This window comes from Aphanomyces invadans (assembly GCF_000520115.1).
Source record: "Aphanomyces invadans strain NJM9701 unplaced genomic scaffold supercont1.38, whole genome shotgun sequence".
NCBI lineage: Eukaryota > Oomycota > Saprolegniomycetes > Saprolegniales > Verrucalvaceae > Aphanomyces > Aphanomyces invadans.
The window spans coordinates 654,294-675,176 of NW_008580183.1; the positions used below are offsets into that span (position 1 = coordinate 654,294).

The 20,883-nt window shown below is 54.2% G+C and overlaps 12 protein-coding genes across 14 annotated transcripts; 5 read left to right on the forward strand and 7 right to left on the reverse strand.

The window, feature by feature from the left end:
• Positions 1–177: 177 nt before the first annotated feature.
• On the reverse strand, positions 178–860 carry H310_12377 (hypothetical protein; the record flags this gene model as incomplete). Its single annotated transcript, XM_008879400.1, has 2 exons — positions 178–254; positions 311–860. 2 exons carry the CDS (start codon positions 858–860, stop codon positions 178–180), a joined length of 627 nt encoding a protein of 208 aa, XP_008877622.1.
• A 138-nt stretch (positions 861–998) lies between these two features.
• H310_12378 (calcium-translocating P-type ATPase, PMCA-type) lies at positions 999–4,292 on the reverse strand. The gene is made up of 4 exons (XM_008879401.1): positions 2,978–4,292; positions 2,173–2,931; positions 1,887–2,126; positions 999–1,843 (listed from the first exon to the last, which is right to left on the reverse strand). The coding sequence occupies exons 1-4, from the start codon at positions 4,218–4,220 to the stop codon at positions 1,059–1,061; spliced, it is 3,027 nt and encodes a 1,008-aa protein (XP_008877623.1). The 5' UTR covers positions 4,221–4,292; the 3' UTR covers positions 999–1,058.
• Positions 4,293–4,701: 409 nt separating this feature from the next.
• On the forward strand, positions 4,702–7,612 carry H310_12379. Of its 2 annotated transcripts, XM_008879403.1 has the most exons (10): positions 4,702–4,810; positions 4,854–4,924; positions 4,971–5,051; positions 5,106–5,183; positions 5,231–5,389; positions 5,438–5,534; positions 5,584–5,731; positions 5,775–5,967; positions 6,014–6,651; positions 6,695–7,612. In XM_008879403.1, exons 1-10 carry the CDS (start codon positions 4,720–4,722, stop codon positions 7,041–7,043), a joined length of 1,905 nt encoding a protein of 634 aa, XP_008877625.1. In that variant the 5' UTR covers positions 4,702–4,719; the 3' UTR covers positions 7,044–7,612. The 2 variants fall into 2 exon arrangements, with proteins under 2 accessions (XP_008877625.1, XP_008877624.1); XM_008879402.1 differs by having other exon boundaries at positions 6,014–7,612.
• On the reverse strand, positions 7,019–7,624 carry H310_12380 (ribosomal protein L19). Its single transcript, XM_008879404.1, has one exon. The coding sequence runs from the start codon at positions 7,551–7,553 to the stop codon at positions 7,110–7,112; it is 444 nt and encodes a 147-aa protein (XP_008877626.1). The 5' UTR covers positions 7,554–7,624; the 3' UTR covers positions 7,019–7,109.
• A 199-nt stretch (positions 7,625–7,823) lies between these two features.
• H310_12381 (hypothetical protein) lies at positions 7,824–8,337 on the forward strand. Its single transcript, XM_008879405.1, has 2 exons — positions 7,824–7,944; positions 7,999–8,337. Exons 1-2 carry the CDS (start codon positions 7,857–7,859, stop codon positions 8,094–8,096), a joined length of 186 nt encoding a protein of 61 aa, XP_008877627.1. The 5' UTR covers positions 7,824–7,856; the 3' UTR covers positions 8,097–8,337.
• A 247-nt stretch (positions 8,338–8,584) lies between these two features.
• Positions 8,585–10,442, forward strand: H310_12382 (hypothetical protein). Its single transcript, XM_008879406.1, has 11 exons — positions 8,585–8,655; positions 8,709–8,882; positions 8,925–9,044; positions 9,094–9,257; positions 9,300–9,403; positions 9,453–9,635; positions 9,709–9,803; positions 9,852–9,896; positions 9,948–10,046; positions 10,088–10,220; positions 10,271–10,442. Exons 1-11 carry the CDS (start codon positions 8,620–8,622, stop codon positions 10,327–10,329), a joined length of 1,212 nt encoding a protein of 403 aa, XP_008877628.1. The 5' UTR covers positions 8,585–8,619; the 3' UTR covers positions 10,330–10,442.
• A 119-nt stretch (positions 10,443–10,561) lies between these two features.
• Positions 10,562–11,551, reverse strand: H310_12383 (hypothetical protein). The gene has a single exon (XM_008879407.1). The coding sequence runs from the start codon at positions 11,169–11,171 to the stop codon at positions 10,797–10,799; it is 375 nt and encodes a 124-aa protein (XP_008877629.1). The 5' UTR covers positions 11,172–11,551; the 3' UTR covers positions 10,562–10,796.
• Positions 11,552–11,928: 377 nt separating this feature from the next.
• On the reverse strand, positions 11,929–12,624 carry H310_12384 (hypothetical protein; the record flags this gene model as incomplete). The annotated part of the gene is made up of 1 exon (XM_008879408.1): positions 11,929–12,624. The coding sequence occupies one exon, from the start codon at positions 12,622–12,624 to the stop codon at positions 11,929–11,931; it is 696 nt and encodes a 231-aa protein (XP_008877630.1).
• A 33-nt stretch (positions 12,625–12,657) lies between these two features.
• Positions 12,658–13,811, reverse strand: H310_12385 (hypothetical protein; the record flags this gene model as incomplete). The annotated part of the gene is made up of 3 exons (XM_008879409.1): positions 12,658–12,762; positions 12,811–13,191; positions 13,239–13,811. 3 exons carry the CDS (start codon positions 13,809–13,811, stop codon positions 12,658–12,660), a joined length of 1,059 nt encoding a protein of 352 aa, XP_008877631.1.
• Positions 13,812–14,029: 218 nt separating this feature from the next.
• Positions 14,030–15,048, forward strand: H310_12386. Of its 2 annotated transcripts, XM_008879410.1 has the most exons (2): positions 14,030–14,081; positions 14,128–15,048. In XM_008879410.1, the coding sequence occupies exons 1-2, from the start codon at positions 14,073–14,075 to the stop codon at positions 14,977–14,979; spliced, it is 861 nt and encodes a 286-aa protein (XP_008877632.1). In that variant the 5' UTR covers positions 14,030–14,072; the 3' UTR covers positions 14,980–15,048. The 2 variants fall into 2 exon arrangements, with proteins under 2 accessions (XP_008877632.1, XP_008877633.1); XM_008879411.1 differs by having other exon boundaries at positions 14,030–15,048.
• Positions 14,030–17,765, reverse strand: H310_12387 (hypothetical protein). Its single transcript, XM_008879412.1, has 4 exons — positions 16,906–17,765; positions 16,428–16,862; positions 15,474–16,378; positions 14,030–15,431 (listed from the first exon to the last, which is right to left on the reverse strand). Exons 1-4 carry the CDS (start codon positions 17,731–17,733, stop codon positions 15,071–15,073), a joined length of 2,529 nt encoding a protein of 842 aa, XP_008877634.1. The 5' UTR covers positions 17,734–17,765; the 3' UTR covers positions 14,030–15,070.
• Positions 17,766–18,140: 375 nt separating this feature from the next.
• H310_12388 (hypothetical protein) lies at positions 18,141–19,569 on the forward strand (the record flags this gene model as incomplete). The annotated part of the gene is made up of 3 exons (XM_008879413.1): positions 18,141–18,437; positions 18,583–18,812; positions 19,230–19,569. The coding sequence occupies 3 exons, from the start codon at positions 18,141–18,143 to the stop codon at positions 19,567–19,569; spliced, it is 867 nt and encodes a 288-aa protein (XP_008877635.1).
• Between the last annotated feature and the right edge of the window lie 1,314 nt (positions 19,570–20,883).

Here is a 20,883-nt window from a genome sequence, read left to right on the forward strand (position 1 = left end):
GCCAGCAACAAGAGGTAGTGGTCGACGTGGTGCGAGTTGTCCCAACCAAAGGCGACCGGAATGCCCGTCGCATTGGCAAAGCTGTACCCGTCCAACGATTTGACATTGTTCGAGATGTTGAAGAAGTGGGCCACGACCCAGAGCCGCATAAAGAAGAGTCGATTCAGGCTGTTGACACTAGCGACGTAGTTGTGGGTGTCCCATGGCGTGCTGTGTTTCGAGCCATCCGTGGTCACAATCGTCTTGATCGTGGACTGCGCGACGTTGACAGGTCCGTCCGCGGTCGGGATCGTCACCCCCACGAAAGGACGGGCGTCGGAAAACGTGCTGAGGAGGTACGCTCCAAATGGAAAGTCGTCGTTTCCAATCGTCTCGAGCGCCGCCATCCCTAGAATGGCTTGCTCACCAACGGGATGGCAGTCTGGGAATATGTCGCCGCCAACGACGAACATGACGGTGGCCCATGCCGCGTTTTCGTACCCGCCGATCAGGCAGGTCGTGACAAACACCTGACCGTCCGACTCGTTTCGAAGCAAATCCATGGCCAGTTGCGCGCCGATGCTGGCCCACGCAACATCTCCAGTCGACTGGACTTCCTCGTCGTCGCACGTGCCAGGCACAAACCCCAATGCGTCGAGGCGGCACGACTTGAACATGGGATTCCACTTGTCGAGAGCCATCGGACGAATCCATTGACTGTAAAACATGCCTTGATACAGAAGCAGCAACACCAAGACGCCCGTGCCAAGAATGAGCACCCCGGCGAAGATGTTGCTCAGCACCCGCAGCCATTTCGAAATGTACGTAGCCGAGAGCTTTGGCCGGGCTCTCCGCCGACCTCCGTTGTGCTGACCGGCCATCGGTTTCGCCTTCCAAAAACGTCGACGGCGCCCCGTTTCAGAATCGCGCGCAGCTCCGAGCCATCCTGCATGCGACGGATTCATGTACCTGCCCCTGCACCACGGCGTGCCGCGGGTTCCAATTAAAGGGGCGAGCCGTCCAGATCGATTGTACATGTATATTAGGTTATGTAAATGTGCACAGCAGGTTGGGATGGGTTATGTTTCCTTGCCGAAGATCGATGGCGTCGGCATCAACCGAAGAACGAGGCCGAGGGGCAGCGAGAGGAAGCCCACGCCGATGCAAAATAGCCACTGCGCCGCGTCGAGCTCGATACACGAGAACGGTCGGCCGCCAAACTGGACAATCAGGACTTGGCACACCACTTGGAAGATGGAGATGTTGAAAAAGATGGCGCTGTCGACGAGGCCCTCAAAGATGTTGATTTCGTCATGGATTTTCCGGCAATTGAGTTCGTTGAAGAGCTGCAAGAACACGAACGTGTTGAAAATGATCGTGTAGTGCACCGACATTTCGTTCTTCTCGCCAGGGGGCTGGTCCCACAGCCGACCGCTCGGGATGTCAAAGATCTTTTCGCCCATGAAGAGTAACAAAATCAACACGACGAGTTGAAACACGGACTGGCCCACCAAGTGCTTGATCATTTTCGGGCTCATCAGCGGCTGCGTGCGGGGATACGGCTTGCGCTCAAGCAGCGCTTGGGTCGGCTTCTCCGTCGCGAGGGCCAGCGACGCAAACGTGTCCATGATCAGGTTGACCCACAGCAGCTGCACGGCACTGAGCGGACTCTCTTCAATCGCAACGGCCCCGAGCACCGCCAACGTAATGGCAACCAAATTGACCGTGAGCTGGAACTGCAGAAACTTGGCAATCGAGTCGTACACGTTGCGACCCCACTTGACCGCGTTCACGATCGACGTAAAGTTGTCGTCCATGAGAATGATGTCGCATGCTTCCTTGGCCACGGCCGTCCCACAGATCCCTACGCGATTCCATGACGGTGGGGTGGTCGACATCCTCCGTACCCATGGCGAACCCAACGTTTGCCTTTTTCAACGCCGGCGCATCGTTTGTCCCGTCGCCAGTCACCGCGACGACTTGCGGTCCGTATGGCATCAAGTTGGATTGTTTGAGGCCCGTCACGAGCGTATACTTGTCCTTGGGCGACGATCGTGCGAGGACGCGGAGGTTGGGCCAGATCTTGTCGAATTCCGACTGAATAATCTTGCCGTCCTTGTCGAGCACGCGGGACCGGAACTCGGATCCTACAATTGCCATATGACGTTCAAGAGGTCGGTGCTTCCAAACTACCTTCCATCGTGATGGCGCCGTCGTTGGGCTTGAGGATGCCACACTTGGCGGCAATGCTGCGTGCAGTCATAATGTTATCTCCCGTCACCATGCGAACGATGATGCCGGCGCGGTTGCACTGACGAATGGCCTCCGGGACTTCGGGGCGGACAGGGTCTTCAATTCCGACAATCGCCACGCACGTCAAGTCGGTCTCAATGTCGTCGTCGGCCCACGTCTTGACTTCGTCCGTCGAAATGTCCAAGTCGCGAATGGCTAGACACAGCGTGCGGTACCCCTGCGACGCGTACTTTTCAATGATGGTGCGCCCGATCTCGTCCTTCTCGCCGTCGCTCAAGTCGGCGACCGACCCGTCGAGCCGCTTGACCTTCTTGCACAGTCCCAACACCACTTCGGTCGCGCCCTTGCAAAACACTCGACTGTTGACGCCTCGCTTTGCCACGACGCTCATGCGCTTCTTCTTGCTGCTGAATGTCAGCATGTGGCTGACCGGGCTGTCTTTGCGCACGGCCGCGTAGTCCACACCCAAGTCCTTGCAGAACGACAGCAGCGCGCACTCGGTTTTGTTTCCCGTGTGCTCGAACTGACCGCCAGGAGTCTTGGGGGGGAGAATTTCTGCCGTCGAGTTGAGTGCGACGCCGTGGCCAAAGGCTTCTCGCAAACTGTCGGAAATTTCGCCTTGCAATTGCGACGCGGCGCTGTACTCGCGCCCGCCAATCCAGCACTGCATGACCGTCATGCGATTCGTTGTCAGTGTGCCTAAGAGACGAGGTCACCCCCGACACATGTACCCGACGGAACGTACCAGTCTTGTCGGAGCAAATGGTAGTCGCACTGCCCATGGTTTCACACGCGTCCAAGTGGCGCACCAAGTTGTTGTCGAGCAGCATCTTCTTGACCGAAAACGCCAGGGAGATTGTGACGGCAAGTGGCAGCCCTTCCGGGATCGACACGACCAGCACCGTGATGGCCGTGATGAAAAAGTGGAGGTAGTCGGTCGCGTACGCGCGCTTCCATTCGTTTTTGCCGTCGCCAAACGTTTCGATCGAAAACCGAATCGTCATGGCCAAAAACACAATGACCGCGGTCGTTGTGCCTCCCTTGGCGATCTTGACCGTGAGCTTGTTGAGCTTGTCCTGGAGCGGACTCTCGCTCTCTTGCTCGTACACTTCGTCGCTTTCGTTCTTCTTCTTCACTTCGACGTCGTGGACGGGCCCGACAGCGCTTTCCTTGGTTTTGCTCTTCTTTTTCTTGTCGTCGCCTTCGTTCGCACCTTTGCCTTGAACAAGCGACGAAATGATCCCAGCTTGGGAATTCACCCCCACGCACATCACGAGCATCTTGGCCACGCCCTCCATGACTCTTGTCCCGCTGTACAGAACGGGGGCTTCGACGCGGGTCTTCTTGAGCAAGTCCGACTCGCCTGTCAACGTGCTTTCGTCGATCTTGATCTCGCTCTCGTCAAAGATGATCCCATCCGCCGGCAAAATGTCGCCCAAGTCGACGCGCACAATGTCGCCGACCAAGAGGTGGAATTTCGACACTTCGCACGGGACGCCATTCCGGATCACCTTGATTTTTTCGTCTTCTTTGACCGCGTTCAACGCTGCAAACTGCTTTTCCTTTTGCCAATTGTTGATGGCCGTCACGCCCGTGACGAGCAGCACGGCGAACAAGATGGACGCGCCTTCGATCCATTCTGCGGACTGTCCTTCCATCGTTGCGCCAAGGATGAGCGACAACAGCCCAGACATCGACAGCACAATGATGGTTGTGTCGTGAAATGCTTCCCACATGAGCTCCAGGATCGTCGCGGGCTTGGGCGGGGCCACGTAGTTTTTCCCAAACACGGCCTCGCGCTTGGCCAGGTCATCTGTTCGGGACGTGTCGAGCCCGTACGTGAGACTGGTCCCAATGCCTGCTGCGACGCCTTCCGTTCCACCTGCACTCTTGAGCGCCTCCTCGATTTTCTCGTGTGGCGTTTCGATGAGCTTGATCAAGTCGGTGGTGGTGAACTTATACCCGCCGCCATCGTGGCTCTTGATCATCGTGCAGCTGCCGGCTTCACTCGCGCTTGGCCGTCTCTGGCGTCCCTTCGAAACACGAATGGCCTCCCCGGCTGCAACTGCTCGAAACTCCCCCCGAAACTCCTGCGCCAAATTTGGCCGTCATGGCGGAACCGTCATCGCTTGCAAAAACTCGCGGATTCTGATTGGTTCCTGCGTCCATTTGGGGGCTTCGGATTGGCTGAATCCGGAACGAACGGGCGATCGTTCAAAATACATGCACGCGGGTTTGCCGAGGGCCAGCGCCACGCTGTTTTGCCAGATTTATATATAGTTGACGCTTGGCATGTCCGTGACATCGCACGCCAGTGCACGAGGCCGACGACACCGAACACCCACGTGTCCATTCGTCACAATAGCGCCGTGTGGTGTCGAAATAATCCCAAGAGTATACTTTTGTAGAGTGACTGTGATATTTTATAGTGTGATGTTCCGAATACCTGTAACATTTTATAAAGTCACTCGCGGACGAGGGGAACCGATGGCGACCGACGTGCAAGCGCTGTTTGTGGAGCTTCAAACGCAGCTCCAGCGCGAGAACTACCAGAAGGCGATTGACACGTGCAACAAGAGTGCGTCACGTTGTATGTGATTGTGCTGACGCCAGGCTTGTAGTTCGAGCGAAGGCGCCAAACGACACGGACGCGATCCGCGTGAAGGCGCAATGCTTGCTTCGCACGGGAAAGGTACGTGCGTGAGTCTCATGGCGTGCTTGAAACCGTGTTGGTGTAGTTTGACAAAGCGTTGGAAATCGCCCAGAACGTCAAAGGACTCGAGCTTGAACGGGCGTATTGCCACTACAAGCTGAAGCAAGTTCGTCGACAGTATTGCTGACTCGGGCTCATATTTTATGCGCAACGCCCGTAGGTGGAAAAGGCATTAGAAGTTTTGTCTGATATGGCTGAGCCCAAGTCGAAGTCAGCGCTGCATTTGGAAGCGCAGGCGGTACACTCGTCCCCCCTCTCTATTCTTCGATGATTGTCTACACGCAGCACTACCGCCTCAACAACTTCAATGCGGCCATTCGCATATACGAAGCTTTGCTAAGCAATGCCCATGCGTCAGATGATACGGTCGAACTCAAGACGAATCTCATTGCCGCCTACGTCGCTGCCGGACGTGGCGCGGAGCTTCAGGCTCGTGGGCTGGAGGTTGGTGAACTCTTTTCGACGCATTGTTTCATATCGTTTCGCTTATAGACCGAAGACAGCTACGAGATCGCGTTTAACAAGTCCCTCGTGGCTCTGCAAGCTGGCGACGTGGTTGCCGCAGGCGACCAACTCCGTCACGCCGACCGTCCGTAAACTCTAGATGGTTTTCTGCATCGATTCATGATGGGTTGTAGAACTGTGCCGCGACTCGTTGAAGGCTGAGGGTTACTCGTCGGCTGAAATTGAACAAGAGGCAGCGGTCATCCGAGTCCAAGAGGCGTATGTGGCCCAAATCACGGGCGGCGAGGACCGTGCTTTGGAGACATTTCGTCAAGTGGCCAAGTCTGTCGACGATATGTTGCTGCAGAATCTCATCGACTGGTAGGTCTTCAGCGGATACCGGACTCGTAGCCGTAGCACAAAACAACATCGCGACAATCCAGCGATCCAAGGACTTGTTCGACTCGCTCAAGCGCCTCCGAAGCGTCACCAACGACACGCTTCGTGAAAAGTGCTCGTCTGCGCAGCATCAAGTGATCCTGGCGAACACGGCTCTGGTTCTCGCGCTCATGCACAAGGTATCGCCGTCAGGTTGGACACCGTGGATCACCTCGCCACTTGTAGTATGACGAAGCCCGGGACGCCGTGGACGCCCTTGCCCAGCTCTTTCCCGACTCGGCCTACCTCCCACCCCTCCAGCTGCATCTGGCGCTTGCTGAAGAAGATCCGAGTGCGCTTCCATCGTTGGTCGAGACGTTGAAGGGCAGCAAGACGTCGTCTGGACTGCTGGCTTTGGCTCATCTCCACTGCCGCCTCGGCCACCCCGGCAAAGCCGCCGACGCCCTTCGCCTGATCCCCGAGATCCAGCACACCCCCGGAACGGTTGCAACGCTCGTCGCTCTCTACGACGCTGCTCTGGATGCCAAGTCCAGCGCCGCTATCGTCGATGCGGCTGTGAACCACTCGTCTTCCGCCGTGCTCCTCGAAGGCGACGGCATCGCGAAGCTTCGTCAAGGCCAGTACGCCGAGGCTGCAGCGGCCTTTGCGCGGCTCTTGGACTTGAGCGATGTCGAACCAGAGCGTCGCGTTCGCTGTCTCGCCTACTGCGTTGTTGCGCTGTCGTATGTGGACCCGTCCGGCGCCTCCACTCGGGCGGCCACTCTTCCCGCCATCCAGTCCAGCAACCTCTCTGTGGAGGACCTTGTCCGACGCGCTCCGCGCCCTCGAGCTCCTGCTGTGGTCACGGCCCTGGCACCCAAAGAGTATGAAATCCAGTTGGATGATAGTCCTGATGAGTTCGAGTAGGAAGGCAAAGAAAAAGGAGAACCGCGAACGTGTACTGCGCAAGCGCGCCAAGCGCAAGGCTCAGTTCATCGCGTCTTTGAAGGCCAAGCCGGACTACAACCCGCTCATTGGGCTCGTGAACCCGGATCCGGAGCGGTGGATCCCGCGCAAGCAGCGCAGTCGCCGCGGCCGCAAGAACCGAGGCAAGTTTGTGGGTGCTCAGGGATCGGGCATGGGCGCTCAAAAGGACGCGCTCAAGTTGGACGCCGCGGCGCGGGCGGCAGCCAAGAAGGCTGCTCCTGCCGTGGAGAAAGGCGTTCTCGTGACGGACGGACCGTCGATGAATCGTAAAGCTCGGAAGCGTCGTTAGGTCTGACTGAAAGGGCCGCCTCTGCCGCTCCTTAATCAAGAGAGTGAGAGTATGCTGCAGTTAGGATTACACCGTGGTGAATCGAGGCGCCTTGTCGCGGAGATAAAACAACTTCGCCCGTCGAACCTTCTTTTGCCCGTTCGAGATGAACTTTTCCTTGATCATCTTGACAGACATCAAGAGCGGAGAGTGCTTGAAGATCTTCTGTTCGTAGCCGCATTCGGCGATGTGGTTTCGAATCGTGAACGAGCTCGCGATGCCGCGGTTGCGTTCGGCAATCACAACGCCCTTGATGCGTTGAATCTTTTGCGTCGTTTTATTGAGCATGAGTTCCACCTCGACGGCATCTCCAGGTTTAAACTTGGCAAAGTTGTCGCCAATGCGTTCCGTAGCCTTGGCAACTTCTTCTGCATGGAGCTGTCTCATGAGGTGACCTGCACGGCGCGAAGGGTGATTCAATTTGGTCTTGACTCCCGTCGAGAAAGCCCGCGTCGCCAGCGACTGAAGCATGTTGGAGTTGGGACTCTTGGCAAATGCGGCGGCGCGTCCGCCACTTGTATGGAGGTGATGGTGCAGCCAATCAAATCTCCCTTTATTGCATTCCACCAATCAAGTCATAAATGAATATTTTAATTTATGACTAGAATTCTGTATGCAATTTGAAGGAAAATTATCTTCCCTTCAAATGAAAATACATATATTCATTCAAGTTACATACAAAATTCTAGACATAAATTCAAATTTTCTCGTATGATTTTGCATTCAGCGGAAATCGAATGACACAATTCAACGAAATACGACATCCACGACAGGATGGGGTTCAAGATGGTGGGCGATCAGTCCAAGGTGCTGCTGGGAGTGATCCTTGGAGCTGGGATCTGCTACATCCCTCTTTTCTGGAGTAAGTGCGCCGTGCAATCGATGTTGCTCACCTCTGATGTGAATGCTTCCAAAGAGACTCGCCGAGGCCACGACCTCTTCTCACAAGAAAAGCCCGAAGCCGTGTATGAAGCCGAAGTCAAGAAAGTTTTGGACCCGTACAAGAAAAACTAAGTGTTTACACCATAGAGATACGTGCATTGCTGCTCTTGCGTTCTTTTGAGCACTCGGGTACCAGGGGCCGTCGTGGCCCTGCAACCACGAAAATACGATGAGTTGCAGCAGATATCGCGAACCAGCTCCTTGTTTCCTAACGAGGACATGCTAATCGAATCGTGACGCATCTCCAGCGATGGAATTGTGCCTGACTTGGTCCAAGATGGCCGTTGCTGCGACATTGGACGGGAATCTGAGGGGAGATTGGTGGCTCCGACCATCAATGCAAACTTTACAGACCGAGGCCATCCACGAACATGTACGCATAGTTGATTCCTCCATTGTCTGTGCCGTCGACATGTGCGTAACCTTGTCAGGAAGAATTCCGCAGTCCACAACGCGGAACCTTTCTGAACGAGTACTACTTTATAAAGGATATTTTTAATATAGCAGGTTACAAACCGACAGTAAATTTCACATTGTTAAATTATTGAAATCCACCCTTGGGACAATATCCATGCTCGATTAGTCTGCGGTCAAGATGTTTCCTCAGTTCGGCCAGACTGGCGGCGCGCGTGTAAGTTGACCCGTCCATGCAAGCATGCTGTGTTGCTGCACAAACGTGATTAGACCTCACTGGTGGAGTTCAACGCTGGGAAGATGACTGCCGTCCCAAAGGAACCAGGCAGTACCAAGCTCCTTGTGACTCCCGACATTCAGAAGGGCAAGATCGTGCTTGTTCGCGGCGACGATCAATTGCTGCACTTTCAGTGGAAGAACCGGACGACTGGTGCCAACGTTGATGTATGTCTTGATCGCTGGCCGAGCCTGATGCGTGTGCATTAGGACTACATTTTGTTCCCCCACGACGCCACATTCGAAAAAGTGGACACATCCCGGCCCAACGACCGCGTGTATATTTTGCAGTACAAAGCGTCGTCCCGCCGATTCTTTTACTGGCTGCAGGTATGATATCCGCGCATGTGCCCTCGACTACATGGACGAATCCAACTAGAACAAAGACTCGTCGAAAGATGCCGAGCTGACGAAGAAAGTCAACGACCTTATCAACACCGCGGCGCCCCAGGCAACTGGCGGGACTTCCGCACGTACGCCAGGTGGTGGTGCTGCCAGCGGTGGAGGTCAACTGGACCACAACGCAATCATGCAAATGCTAGGGTGAGTACGACCCAGATCTTGCCTGATCTGAAATGACTGCAGCGCCTTGGGCGGAGGCCAGGAAACGACCGGCGGAAACGGTGCACCCAACGCAGTTCAAATGGCAGAATTGCAGCAAATCCTGCAGCATATGGGTATGCCCCAAGGTATGATGACCGGCTCCACCTTGTCGAGTACCAACTGTGATATGATCAGGAAGCACCACGAACACGGCATCCCCCGTGAGCTCCCCCGTGCCACACGACCACGATAGCGGCCACGAAGACGAGGATGACGAAGGTCATGACGATGTAAACATGGAAGAACTGAGTGAGGAAGAGCTGCTTCGGCTCGCCATTGAAGAGAGCATGCGCGACGTCCAAGATCCCGACGAAGGAGGTGACGACGAGTAGATCTTCCTAGCAATCGACTCCAAGGATTTCCAGTGTTAATCAATGGACTTTCGCATTAGTTGCGCCCCCTTCCGTTCCTCCCACGGCGGCTTCCAGTGGAGGCATTCAGCTGGCCGACTTTCAGCGCGCGATGGCGTTGGCCCAACAACAGCATGTGCGTCCGAACGAAATGTTATCCTGCTGAGTTTACAAAATGGAGTAGGCTCATCGACCAGTCCACATTTCCATGACGCAGCTGCTCCAACAGGTACCTGCCTCGAATCGCCTACTACGACGTACCTGCTAGACGCGATCGTAGCCTGCGGTATTTGAGCTGTTGCATGACCCCGAAGTCCAAGCGGAACTTTTGCCCCACCTCCCTGATTCGATGCAAACCGTGGACGAGCTCCTGGACACGGTACGGACGTGGTAGGATGTCAAGGATTCATGTACATGTAGCCTCGCACGCCGCAGCTGCAGCAATGCATTGGGGCTTTGGCGCATGCCCTCAACACGAGCAATTTCGACGGGATCTTGTCCAACTTTGGCTTGAACCCCGCGGCAGGACAAGAACACCTCCTTCGTGGCGACGGTATGCATGACACTAATGTACGTAGAAGCAATTCTCAGTCATTGTATTAGGCATTCGGGCCTTTCTCGCGGCGATTCAAGACTGGGCGGCCAAGCAGAACGGTAGTTAGGCCGCGAGAAGCTCCATCCACCTTTCAACATGACGATCTCGACTTGTTTGTTGATCGCTTCCCACAACTTGATTGGCTATAAAACACAATATTAAAATTTCATAGCATCAGGATTTCGTGGTGAAGCTTTGTTTAAGTAAGGTGGCCATGGACATAATTTATGCACTAGACGAATTTAAACCAATCCGAGACCAGTATTTCATATGAGCAAGAGTTTGAAAAATTTGAATCCGGCAGCATCCCGTTGACATGGCGACGTACGCAGGGACAAACGCGGCTGATGCTGCTGGCCAGGAAGAAACAGTGGCAGAGGTCCTCGCCCATATGACGGAAGAATTGGGCAACGAAGAAGCCCATGCGCACGACGGAGTGACTGATTTTGTCAATGCAAACAGCTCGGCAGGCGACAACGATGGATTGTCCTTGCTGTGCAGCGAAGAAGATGTGGACTCCTCCATGAGCCCCATTCATGAAGAAAGCGAAATGTTTAACTGTGACGGAGACGAGAGTGCTGCTCGTGAAGGCCATGATGAAAGTGAAGAGGCGGACGCATGCGATGTCCAGCAGCCGAATCCAACAAGTGCGTCTGTCGAAGGTATCGATCCAGAATCACCTGTGGACGTTGCTGCACCTTGCGAAGTGTCGAATTTGATCGAAGCATCCAATAAAGCGCGCGAATCGACATGCGAAGTGACAGGCGTAAAAGCGAACGCCTCCATATGCGAACCCCTCGTTGTCCAAGAGGATTCCGTCGACGCTATTGACTCCGACGTCCGTCCACACGGAGAAACGAAAGAAGACAAGAATGAGTCGGTCGAACCTCCAGTTGCGGCCGACGGCATCGCTCATCCAAATGATGCCATAACAACTCCATCGAAATCTCACGCTACACGTGCCTCAACGTCTTCAGTCCATGGTACTCCAGCTCGAACTCCTTCCCATTCGACTCCAGCGATTCCTTTGAACGCCCCATCGTGTTGTGACTTTACCGACCGCCTTGTTGACGAGAACGTTCAGTACCAGAACAACGGCGATGGATTCTTTGAGGCTGCTTCGACCAAGCAGATGCTTCCCTCATCTACCAAGAAGCTGCCTCTGACCCATCCCACATCTCCTGACCTTCGCAGCGCCAAGCGACACTTCCGCTGCGTTGACCACGGCTGCGCCCAAGACACCCCCCAGGATACCACCAGGAACCTCCATCTCGAAAACTTGGTGTCGCGGGAGAACACTTCATCGACAACTGTCCCTCGTCACATCAAGCGAATGCCCACCGAACCGCATTCTCCGTTCCTTCTCACCGCCCAGCGCGCCAAGCTCAAACCAGTCGAGCATGGCACTTCAGAAGCGATTCATATCTTCCAAGCGGCCGAGCTCATGCGGCGAGATCATTCCCCTCAAGTGTATGTCGCCAAAACTACGGTGCCCCACTCACCCTTTCTTGCCACGGCCCAACGAGCCAAGATGCACCCCAACCCTGCGCCTTCAAAATACGACGGTGGCTACATCGACCCTGCCACCCTAGTGCAGCGATCCAGCCATCATACCGACAAGGAGAATGCTCAGCACGTGTCTCTGCCACGGTACACTCGGCCACAGTCACCCAATCTCCACACCAACAAACGCACTCGCACCCCACTCGAAGTCGAAGACGTCGATGGGATGGAGCTGGCAAAGCCCTTCCACGCCAACCCGATGCCTTCTGTCAAGCGTCGGAAAGTTGTGGCCCCGAGTAGGACGACAACGACAATACCAGTGAGCCCCAATTTGGAGAGTGTGCGCCGACACAAAGCGTATCAGGAAGAGTTCCATGTCAAGGTCCAAGCCGACCTCGAAGCCGCCTCGTTGAAGCGTGTCTTCAAGGCAGCTCCGCTTCCACTGTATAACACTGCGCAAGGTCTCAACTCCAATGTAAAGCGCATGCCTTTGACAGAGATCGAGCCTTTCCACATGCCTGGAGAACGCTTTGACGAGCTGGCCAAGGAGCGTTTGGCAAAGCTGAAGATGGAGGAGGAGAAAGCGCGATTGCAAAAGATGGTGTTCAAGGCGACGCCTATCATGACCGGGAGTCGGACCTTCCTCTCCAAGAAGGTAGAAGCCAAGCCGTTGACGGAATGCGCAAGTCCAGACCTGGCGGTGAAGCGCCGCGCCATAGCACGTGCCGAATTTGATTCCAAGGACAAAGCACGGCGCGACATGGAGGAAGCGGAAGCGCGGCGGAAGATGGACATCGCCAAGGAACAAGATGCGATTGCGCTCAAGGCGTATCGAGCCACGCTGAGTTTCAAGCATCATACGTAAATGCTTGCGTTGGTATAAATGGCTTTATTACATGTAAAAGTCGAGCAGGAATTTCTTGTAAATCGTCATGAACTTGGCCAAAAACGCTTCGAGGTGGAAAATCGGCTTTTGCCCGCATTGCATGCGATGTTCCTACGCAAAATGCGCATGACGCACTCGAGAGATTCATTCCGGACGTACATAGAAGGCTGCGTAGTGGGCGAGGTCGTGCTTGAGGTCGTCGTCGAGGCGTGCCGTGAGTTCGCGGCACAGAACTTTGAGGATGACGTCCGGCGGGATGCAGTTGGACAAGAGTTCATAAAACTTGTCTCGCGCGCGAAGGAGGCTGCCTGGGCTTTGTTCCTGGAGGACGTCCTTGGCAAGCCCACAAATATACTCTTCCCACTCGGGCAGCTGAATGGGTTGCGTCGGAGAGAACGGGTACTGCTGCACACGACAGGTTTCCAGCATAAGCAGAGCGCGTCGGAGGTTTCTCTCTGATTTCTTGGCAATCTCAACCGCAAGCGGTGGGCAGAAAGTCAACGATTCCTTCTCGCACACTTTTTGGAGGACTCGCGTGATCTAGCCGTACATTCAGTGGATGAGCCAGGCAAATAATGGAACTTTACGTCGTCGTGAGTTGGAGCCCCGATGCGAATGCCGAGGCAACGGCTGCGTAACGGATCAATCACCTTGGACGGACTGTTGCAGCACAGAATGAGGCGGCACGACGCCGTGTACTTTTCCATAGTTCGACGCAAAGCATGCTGGGCGTTCTTGGACAGCGAATCCACTTCGACTAGCACCACGACCTTGAAATTCTTGGTCGCATTCGTGTCTGCGAGACGGTACATGGCAATCTCCTTGATGAGTTCCTGGACCACCAATTTGTCGTCGTTGCCGACATCTGACGGGTTCATTTCAATGTGGTAGTTGGAAGCCACTGTCGTGATCTCCACTTTTGTGCTTCTCGACGGGTGCTTGAACGTCTTGTGCTCCAATCGAGTCTTTAGTGCATTGGGCCCGTACAGTTCTCGAAGCAGGGCCATCACACGGGTCTTCTTCCCAGCCCCAGATGGACCATAGATGAGAAGATGCGGTAGTTCTTCGGACGAGGCGAGGCGCTTCAGTCGCTCGCTGATGTTTGGGTGGAAGTCTAGGCGGTCGAGGCTCGTCGGCCGGTGTGCGTCGACCCACAGCATGACGACAGGTTGGATTTGGTTTCCCGCGGGTGGGAAAATGCATGGCACGTTCAAGACATTCATCAAAGTATCTTGATTCAATTAAGTAATGAAATAAACCCCGAAACCCCGCATCACGTGCCAAATAAACAGACATTTTTGTTTTTTGGACAGATGCTGATATTTGGTTTAAAGTATATATCGAGATTTCGCAGGTGTATTTTAAAACTTTTTGTGACCTAAAGTTTGCAATTTGGTGAGGGCAATGCCAGAATTGGCGCGATGGAACTGGTATGTCGTCCTTCAGATGAAGAGCTTCCGCGCATTTCTTCCCCAGGACGTATGCCATGCCTTGGATGAATCGTACGGAGACATTGCACCGGCGTCTATGACTGTGTCGATGGTGAGTGCGACGACCGCGTCAACACATGAGGCTCGTTGGACATCGTGGAAGCTGGATCGAACCAAACTGGATTCGCTCATGAAACCAGAGTCGGAAGGCGAAGAGGCGTTGAAACATGCTGTCAGAGCGTTGGAACTCCAACGGAATGAACGTGTGGAAACACATTTCTTTGCGTGCGGGAAACGAGGTGTGCTTTATGCCGGGACGAGCCCATCCCTTATGCCCCCCGTCCTCATCAAGGTCCAAAAGTTGAACGGAATCAAGAACAACCCCATTGACCGAGAAAGTCTATGGCTCCGTCGTATGAATCGGTTACGAATGGGCCCGAAGCTCGTCTTGGAAGGGCCTGGCTACTGCTGTTTCGAATTCCTGGACGGTGTGTTGCATGCTGTGGACTTCCTTCACCATGAAGCGACGACAAAGGCGGATGTCGCGTGGTTTCTGCGCCGCATCTTCCATCAATGCTACGTTCTTGACGTTCTTCGCATCAACAAGGCCGAGATGACGCACCCCATGCGCCACATTCTTGTTCATCAGGGGACCTGTGTGTTCATCGATTTTGAAAAGTGCTTGTACAGCCAGCAACCGCGAAACGTGACGCAACTACTGCAGTTCGTCACATCTCCACGCGTCGTGGCCGCTCTGGCCGCCAAAGGACACTCCATCCAGGTGCCTCTACTTCGAGACACCGCCAAGCAGTACAAGGCAGCTGGCCCGACCTCCGCAGCCTTTGACGCGCTACTGCGAGCACTCAACATTTTCACTCTGCCCAGCATCAAGTTGTAAAGATCAATATGGAGCTCATTTAGCATCCCGAGATGTCGATACGTGTGAAGTATATTCCATGCAGTTGCAGACCGTCATGGCGAGGTTCGTCCTAGTACCCATTGAGAGTGCGCACTCCATTCCAATCTGTCGGCGCCTGGAACTGATGCTCCTTCATAAAGTCCATCACGTGTTTGGTCGGGCCGTCGGTTGGACGAAGTTGTAGCGCATGCGTCAGCGACCCCTTGGCACTGGCCCAGTCCCCAGCCAAGTACTGGTCGACCCCTGCGGCGGCACTCTCGAGGAATTCGGGGTCCAGGCCCTCTCGGATCTCCTTGTACTCTGGGTCGTGCTCAAAGTCGACGGGCTTCTGCACTTGGTTCCCGCGCTCGTCTGTGTCGAACTTTGGTGTGGCAAATCCGTTCTTCGGGTTCGTCACGTCAAACGTGTACACTGTTAGCGGCGTGTCGACCCTAGTTGATCTCGTGAGCATTCGCCACAGAGACGCCTCTCACCCTCGAATCTGGATCGTGTCCATCTTCCGCATGAACTTGCGGGCGCCGGGCGACAGGAGCGCGTAAAGCCAGTGGCTGACGTTGATTTTGGTCTTGAATATCTTGGACCCGGCCTCGAGGCGGTCCGCCATCTCGACGTGGGGGCTGATGTACGTCGCATCGATCTTGAAACGAGACCCGATCGCGCCCTCAATCGCCCACCCCACGTGCATGCCAAACCCCATTTGAATGCGAAACCCTGGCCCAAACCGCTTGATCACGACGTCCTTTACAATGTACTCGTGCAGCACGCCAAACGAATTGGCGTTGTCCAGGTCAATCATGCACTTGAGGAACGCCGTGAGCGCCGAATCCGCCATCTCCGTGGGGGTCACGCGGCGCATCTTCTTGCCGGCACCCGCGTTTGGCGGGCACTTGACCGTTGCATTCACGGCTTTCCGATCCTCCTCGGTCGGGGTGTCGCTGAAGCGCGCGAATCCGGGCATTTCCCCGTCGCAGAGCTTCCACGACAGCAGGAACGCGTCCCCGACGTTCTTGTTGGCCATCCCGTAGTACGCATGGGTGCCGCTGTGCATGATGTGGCCGAGTTTGTTGACATAAACCATCACCTCTTCTTGCAAGCACTCGGTCGTGTCAGTGAACTGCCGAATGTCGCAAAAGCCGTAAATCGACGTGATCTTCTTGCCGGGAAGCATCGGGTCCACGTCCCCGGCGCCCATGTTCTTGCCAATGATGTCCGCCCCGGCCGCCCCGAATCCGACTTGCATCAGCGCTGAAATCTTCTCCAACGTCGACTCGAGCAACGCTGTTTCAAACCCTTGTGCCTTGGCCAGCTTTTGGTCCTCCTGCTCGACGGTCGTGTGCTTAGCCAGTGGATTTGACTCCAATCGATGCACCGTCGCCATCTAACGCACAGCAAGGATGACGCGTCAACATCACGGCGAAGGGACGCACCATGCGCTCGATGGGCTCGAGCACAGTCTTGCGAGCCACACGCACAAACGAAATGGAGGACGCAATCAGCACGAGCATGACAAATGCCGCCTTGACCATGCTGGCCTTTGCCGCGGCTTGAATGTCGCTTTGAATGTCAAAGTACGTGACAGAAGTGCAATTGCCAGGAATTGCAATCGGATCGATGTCCGTCGTGTAGCAGCCCGTGATGCGGATCACGCGGAGGTCGGTGGGGCGGTAGTTGGCCAGCAATTCATCCTCTGACAGATACATATCCTCCGGCCACCATCCCGTCGTCGGATCATGCGTCAAATTCGCAACCTTCAAGTCCAGGCTGCTGAATCGAATCTCGGACGCCCACTGCGTCGTTGTCTCAAATGGAATGTTGCTCATGCGGAGGTACATGAGGTTGTTTGTGGTGCGCGTGATCCAGACCTACCCAACCCCGTCAGCGAACAGCATGCAATCGAACGCTTACTTTCAGCATGCCCATGAAAGCGGCGCATGGCATCGGCTGGAAGTTGAACACGTGAAGAGTCTCGAAGCCCTTGGTCTCGAACGTGTTGATCGGATCGTTGTACCCGCCGTCAAAGGCAGGAAGCACAAAGCAGAGGAAGATGACGATCATGACGACACGACGCGTTGTCATTTCAGCCAACTTGCCACCCGTTTTGGATTCGGCCACCTGCTGCTTCTGCTCTTCGTTGTGGCGCCACTTGACCAACTTGACGATCCGAATGAGGCGAACGATGCGCACGACACGAACGATGCGACCTGTTTTGCCTGCACTCAACGCCGCGACGCTTCGATTGTCGGCGCCAACGATGAGGTCCCATATGAATCCAATGTCTGGAATGAGCGACACGGTGGCGATGATGTCCAGGTAAAAGTAGAACGACGCAAGGTAGAACGGCTTGGCGAAGCACGACAGCAAAAACTCGATGCAAAACAGGCAAAAGAACACGAACGCAACCACGTAAAACCCAAGGTCCGTCGACTTGCTTCCGTACACGACGCGGAGATCATCACCAAAGAGGCAGTATATCGTGATGATGTTCATCAGGCCCGAGAACACATTCGACTCTAGAATTGTCATCGCCCGGCGTTGCCAGAGGGTTGGCGGCGAACCGAGCCGAGTAGTTCCTTGGCGCCGGAGCCCCGATCCTTTGCGTGTGAGTTCCAGGATGGCATTCGTGGACGGATTGTTCGAGCTCACGGGTTTGTCGTGGGTCGGCGCGAGTTCGGGCGAAATCTTACGCGTGTTCTTCATGTTGGGCCCAGTAAGAGGTCCGTCGGATCCTTGCATCGGCAGTACCCAACACAAGGCGCACTGACCGCGTTGTCGTTTCAAACGACATGGTGGCAGCTGCGTAACCGCTAACTAAAAATAGTGTTGTCGCATCGCGTGTGGGCAAGGCAGCGTCAAGTCGTTTAATTTATTGCAAGGTATTTAATACTCCCTCCGTCCCACAATGTTTGCGTAGTTGTGCGGAGGGGAGACATGCCCCATCATTATATTTACAAGTGATATTCAAACTTTACTGTCGCCTTCCTCAAGCTGAATTTGTCGTGTTTGATTGGTGCAATTGAACAAGCGCGCCAAGAGCTTTCAATAAACGTGTGATTGAGGGGGAAAAGCGCACAAACAATGGCTCAAGTCACCCGTGAATTTTACATTCTTTAACTCATATAAATTTTTGACCAACATTCATTATGCGTGACCTGACGAACGAAGACCTCGAGGCCATCCTTCGGGAGATCCTGCTCAACAGCAGCAAGACCTCGCTGACTCGATTGCCGAACGGCATCGCACAGTTGTTAGCGGAAAAGTACGGCTGCCACCACTCGACCATCCGCAGAGTCTTCGCGCAGGCGAAGCAGCAGGGAGTTGTCGACGGTAACATGAAGGTGTTGGTCGCCAGCCGAAAGAAGGGCAAAGTGGGCAGGAAGATGGCCTTTACTGCTGACCAAGTTAAGGCAAAGTTACTTCAAGTGCCAAGTGAAGGCAAAGTTACTTCAAGTGCCGCTTGCTCAGCAAAATATACTTCGGTCAATTTGGGAACAGACAGGTAGTTCAACAGCATTTACTTTCTGCAAAGGCAAACAATCAGGGTCTATAGGAATAAGTCGCGGTTCTCTACACCTGTACCTTAAGCTGGGTCTATTTCGTTCGCATTTAAATGCCATCCGTCCGTTCTTGACTGAAGCCAACAAATACTGCCGCATGAAATTTGCGTTCAAGATGGTACGGGCGAACATGGAGCTGAACGATATGATGCAGTCTGTTCACCTGGACGAGAAGTGGCTTTACCTTACCAAAACCACGCGAAAATATTACCTGGTCACTCGAGAAAACGAACCAAAATGCACGTGCAAGTCGAAGAGGTATATTACTAAAGTGATGCTCCTCAGTCTGTGGCACGGCCACGTTTCATTGATAGCACTAGCATGTGGTGAGACGGCAAGCTTGGAACGGGAACGTGGCCCTTTGTTGAGTCCACCAAGCCCAGCGAGACAGTGCCAATCGTGCAGCAAGGACCAACGAAACGAAGTCAGTTGTCGTGACCAAAGACGTGTACCGCACATTCCTCATCGATAAAATCTTGCCGTCGATTGTCGCCAAGTGGCCTTGTCCCGACCGGAACGTGAAGCTGCAGCACGACAACGCCCTGGCGCATGTCACCCCATTCGATGCGACGGTTCTTGCCGCCTTCGCCATCTACAGCACTGCAGGTTGGACGTTCACGATCGAGCTGCAGCCAGCAAACTCATCGGACATGACTTACAGTCACTACAACACAGAACGTCAGCGCGCAACGTGGATGAACTGGTGGCAAACGTGGAAGCCGCTTTCGTCGACTATCCCTCCGAGCGCTTGGATCGTACCTTTCTCACGCTCCAGGCGTGCATGATCGAGACGCTGAAATGCCGGGGCGACAATGCCTACAAGGTGCCCCACCAGGTCAAGGAGAAACAAGCGCGCCAAGGACGCCTACCTGAAAGCTTGCTGTGCCCACTGGATGTCTACAAGAATGTCAAGGGCGAGCTGGACGCCGTCGACCGTACCGAAATGGAGCGGGTCGTTGCTGAAGAGCTGCATGGACGAGCCGGCACAAGAGCTCGAACGAATTGCCCTGAGTGACAACGAAACGATGGATGAGTTGATGGCTGAGATTGGTGTGATTGGACTTGACCCAATTAGATTAGAAGATGACGATTAAGTACAAACCGATGCGTGCTGTGGGTATTGTGTGAAGTTGTTGGGCTCGTTAGGAGGGTTCCTGAGGTAAACCTCTCTCCGCAATCTAATGGCACAGTCAGATTTGCCATATCTCGTTGTTTGATTGGTTCTGCGACACGTCTTTTCTGTGATCTGTGATTTCATTGGTCAATTGTATCGTTACACCTTTGAAGATGAACGTGTGGAATAAATTTCTGAAGGTGCTTTGTTTTTATTCAAGGCGCCGTTTATCCATTTTCTGATCTACGTAAGTAAAATGGGACGGAGGGAGTATAACGCCAGAGAAACGTTTCATATTATCTCACCTGGATAAATGGTTTTTTCATATATCTGCATCAACAAAAAATTCGTTCAATGTGGTGCGCCACCACAACGTGATTGGGGTGTAGGCGTCGTAACAATAGAGAGATTTTGCAACTTGTCCAGTCACGATCCATTCCTACAGCTCTGGGACACATCTCGCGCGCCAGCTAATGTGTGGAAATCCAGCTATTGGGTTTTGCAAATTTCCATTCCCATTCCATAGCTTTATCCGGTTTTGGTACTAATATCCGGCTCACCATCAGTTCGATTGGCATGGCGCTCGCGCAGAGTGACGTGGCCATGTTGATGCCCTTTGCACGAACGACCAAACAACGGCAGTTCCTTTTGACTCTGTTGGCGTCGCAGGTGGTCGAACGACCACTTATCCCTGCCATTCGCTTCAAGTTGGACACTATTTCTGACGCAAACGCCATGCTGGATTTCCGCTTCGACGTCAAGGGGATCAAACAGCTTGGCAAGCTCCTGGCCGTACCAGCAATCATAATAACGGAAGCGCGGAACAAAGTTCACCGTGATGAGGCTGTGTGCATTCTCCTTGGCCGTTTGGCCTTTCCAACGCGATTCCATGACATGGCGAAAACGTTTGGCCGTTCACGACCGTCCCTGTGCGATGTGTTCCTCCACATCGTCAACCTGCTGTACGATGCGTGGGGAAAGCTGCTCTTCTTCAACTTGAAACTGGTGGCCAAAAACATGGACTCGTACTGCCACGCTGTTGCTCGTAAAGGGGCCCCTTTATCAAACGTCTTTGGATTCATCGACGGAACAAAATTGCAAACATGCCGAATCAAAAGCACCAACAACGGAGAAGACCTGCAAAAACTCGTTTACAGTGGCCACAAGCGCATCCATTGTCTGAATTATCAGGCCGTCACGTGCCCCGACGGAATC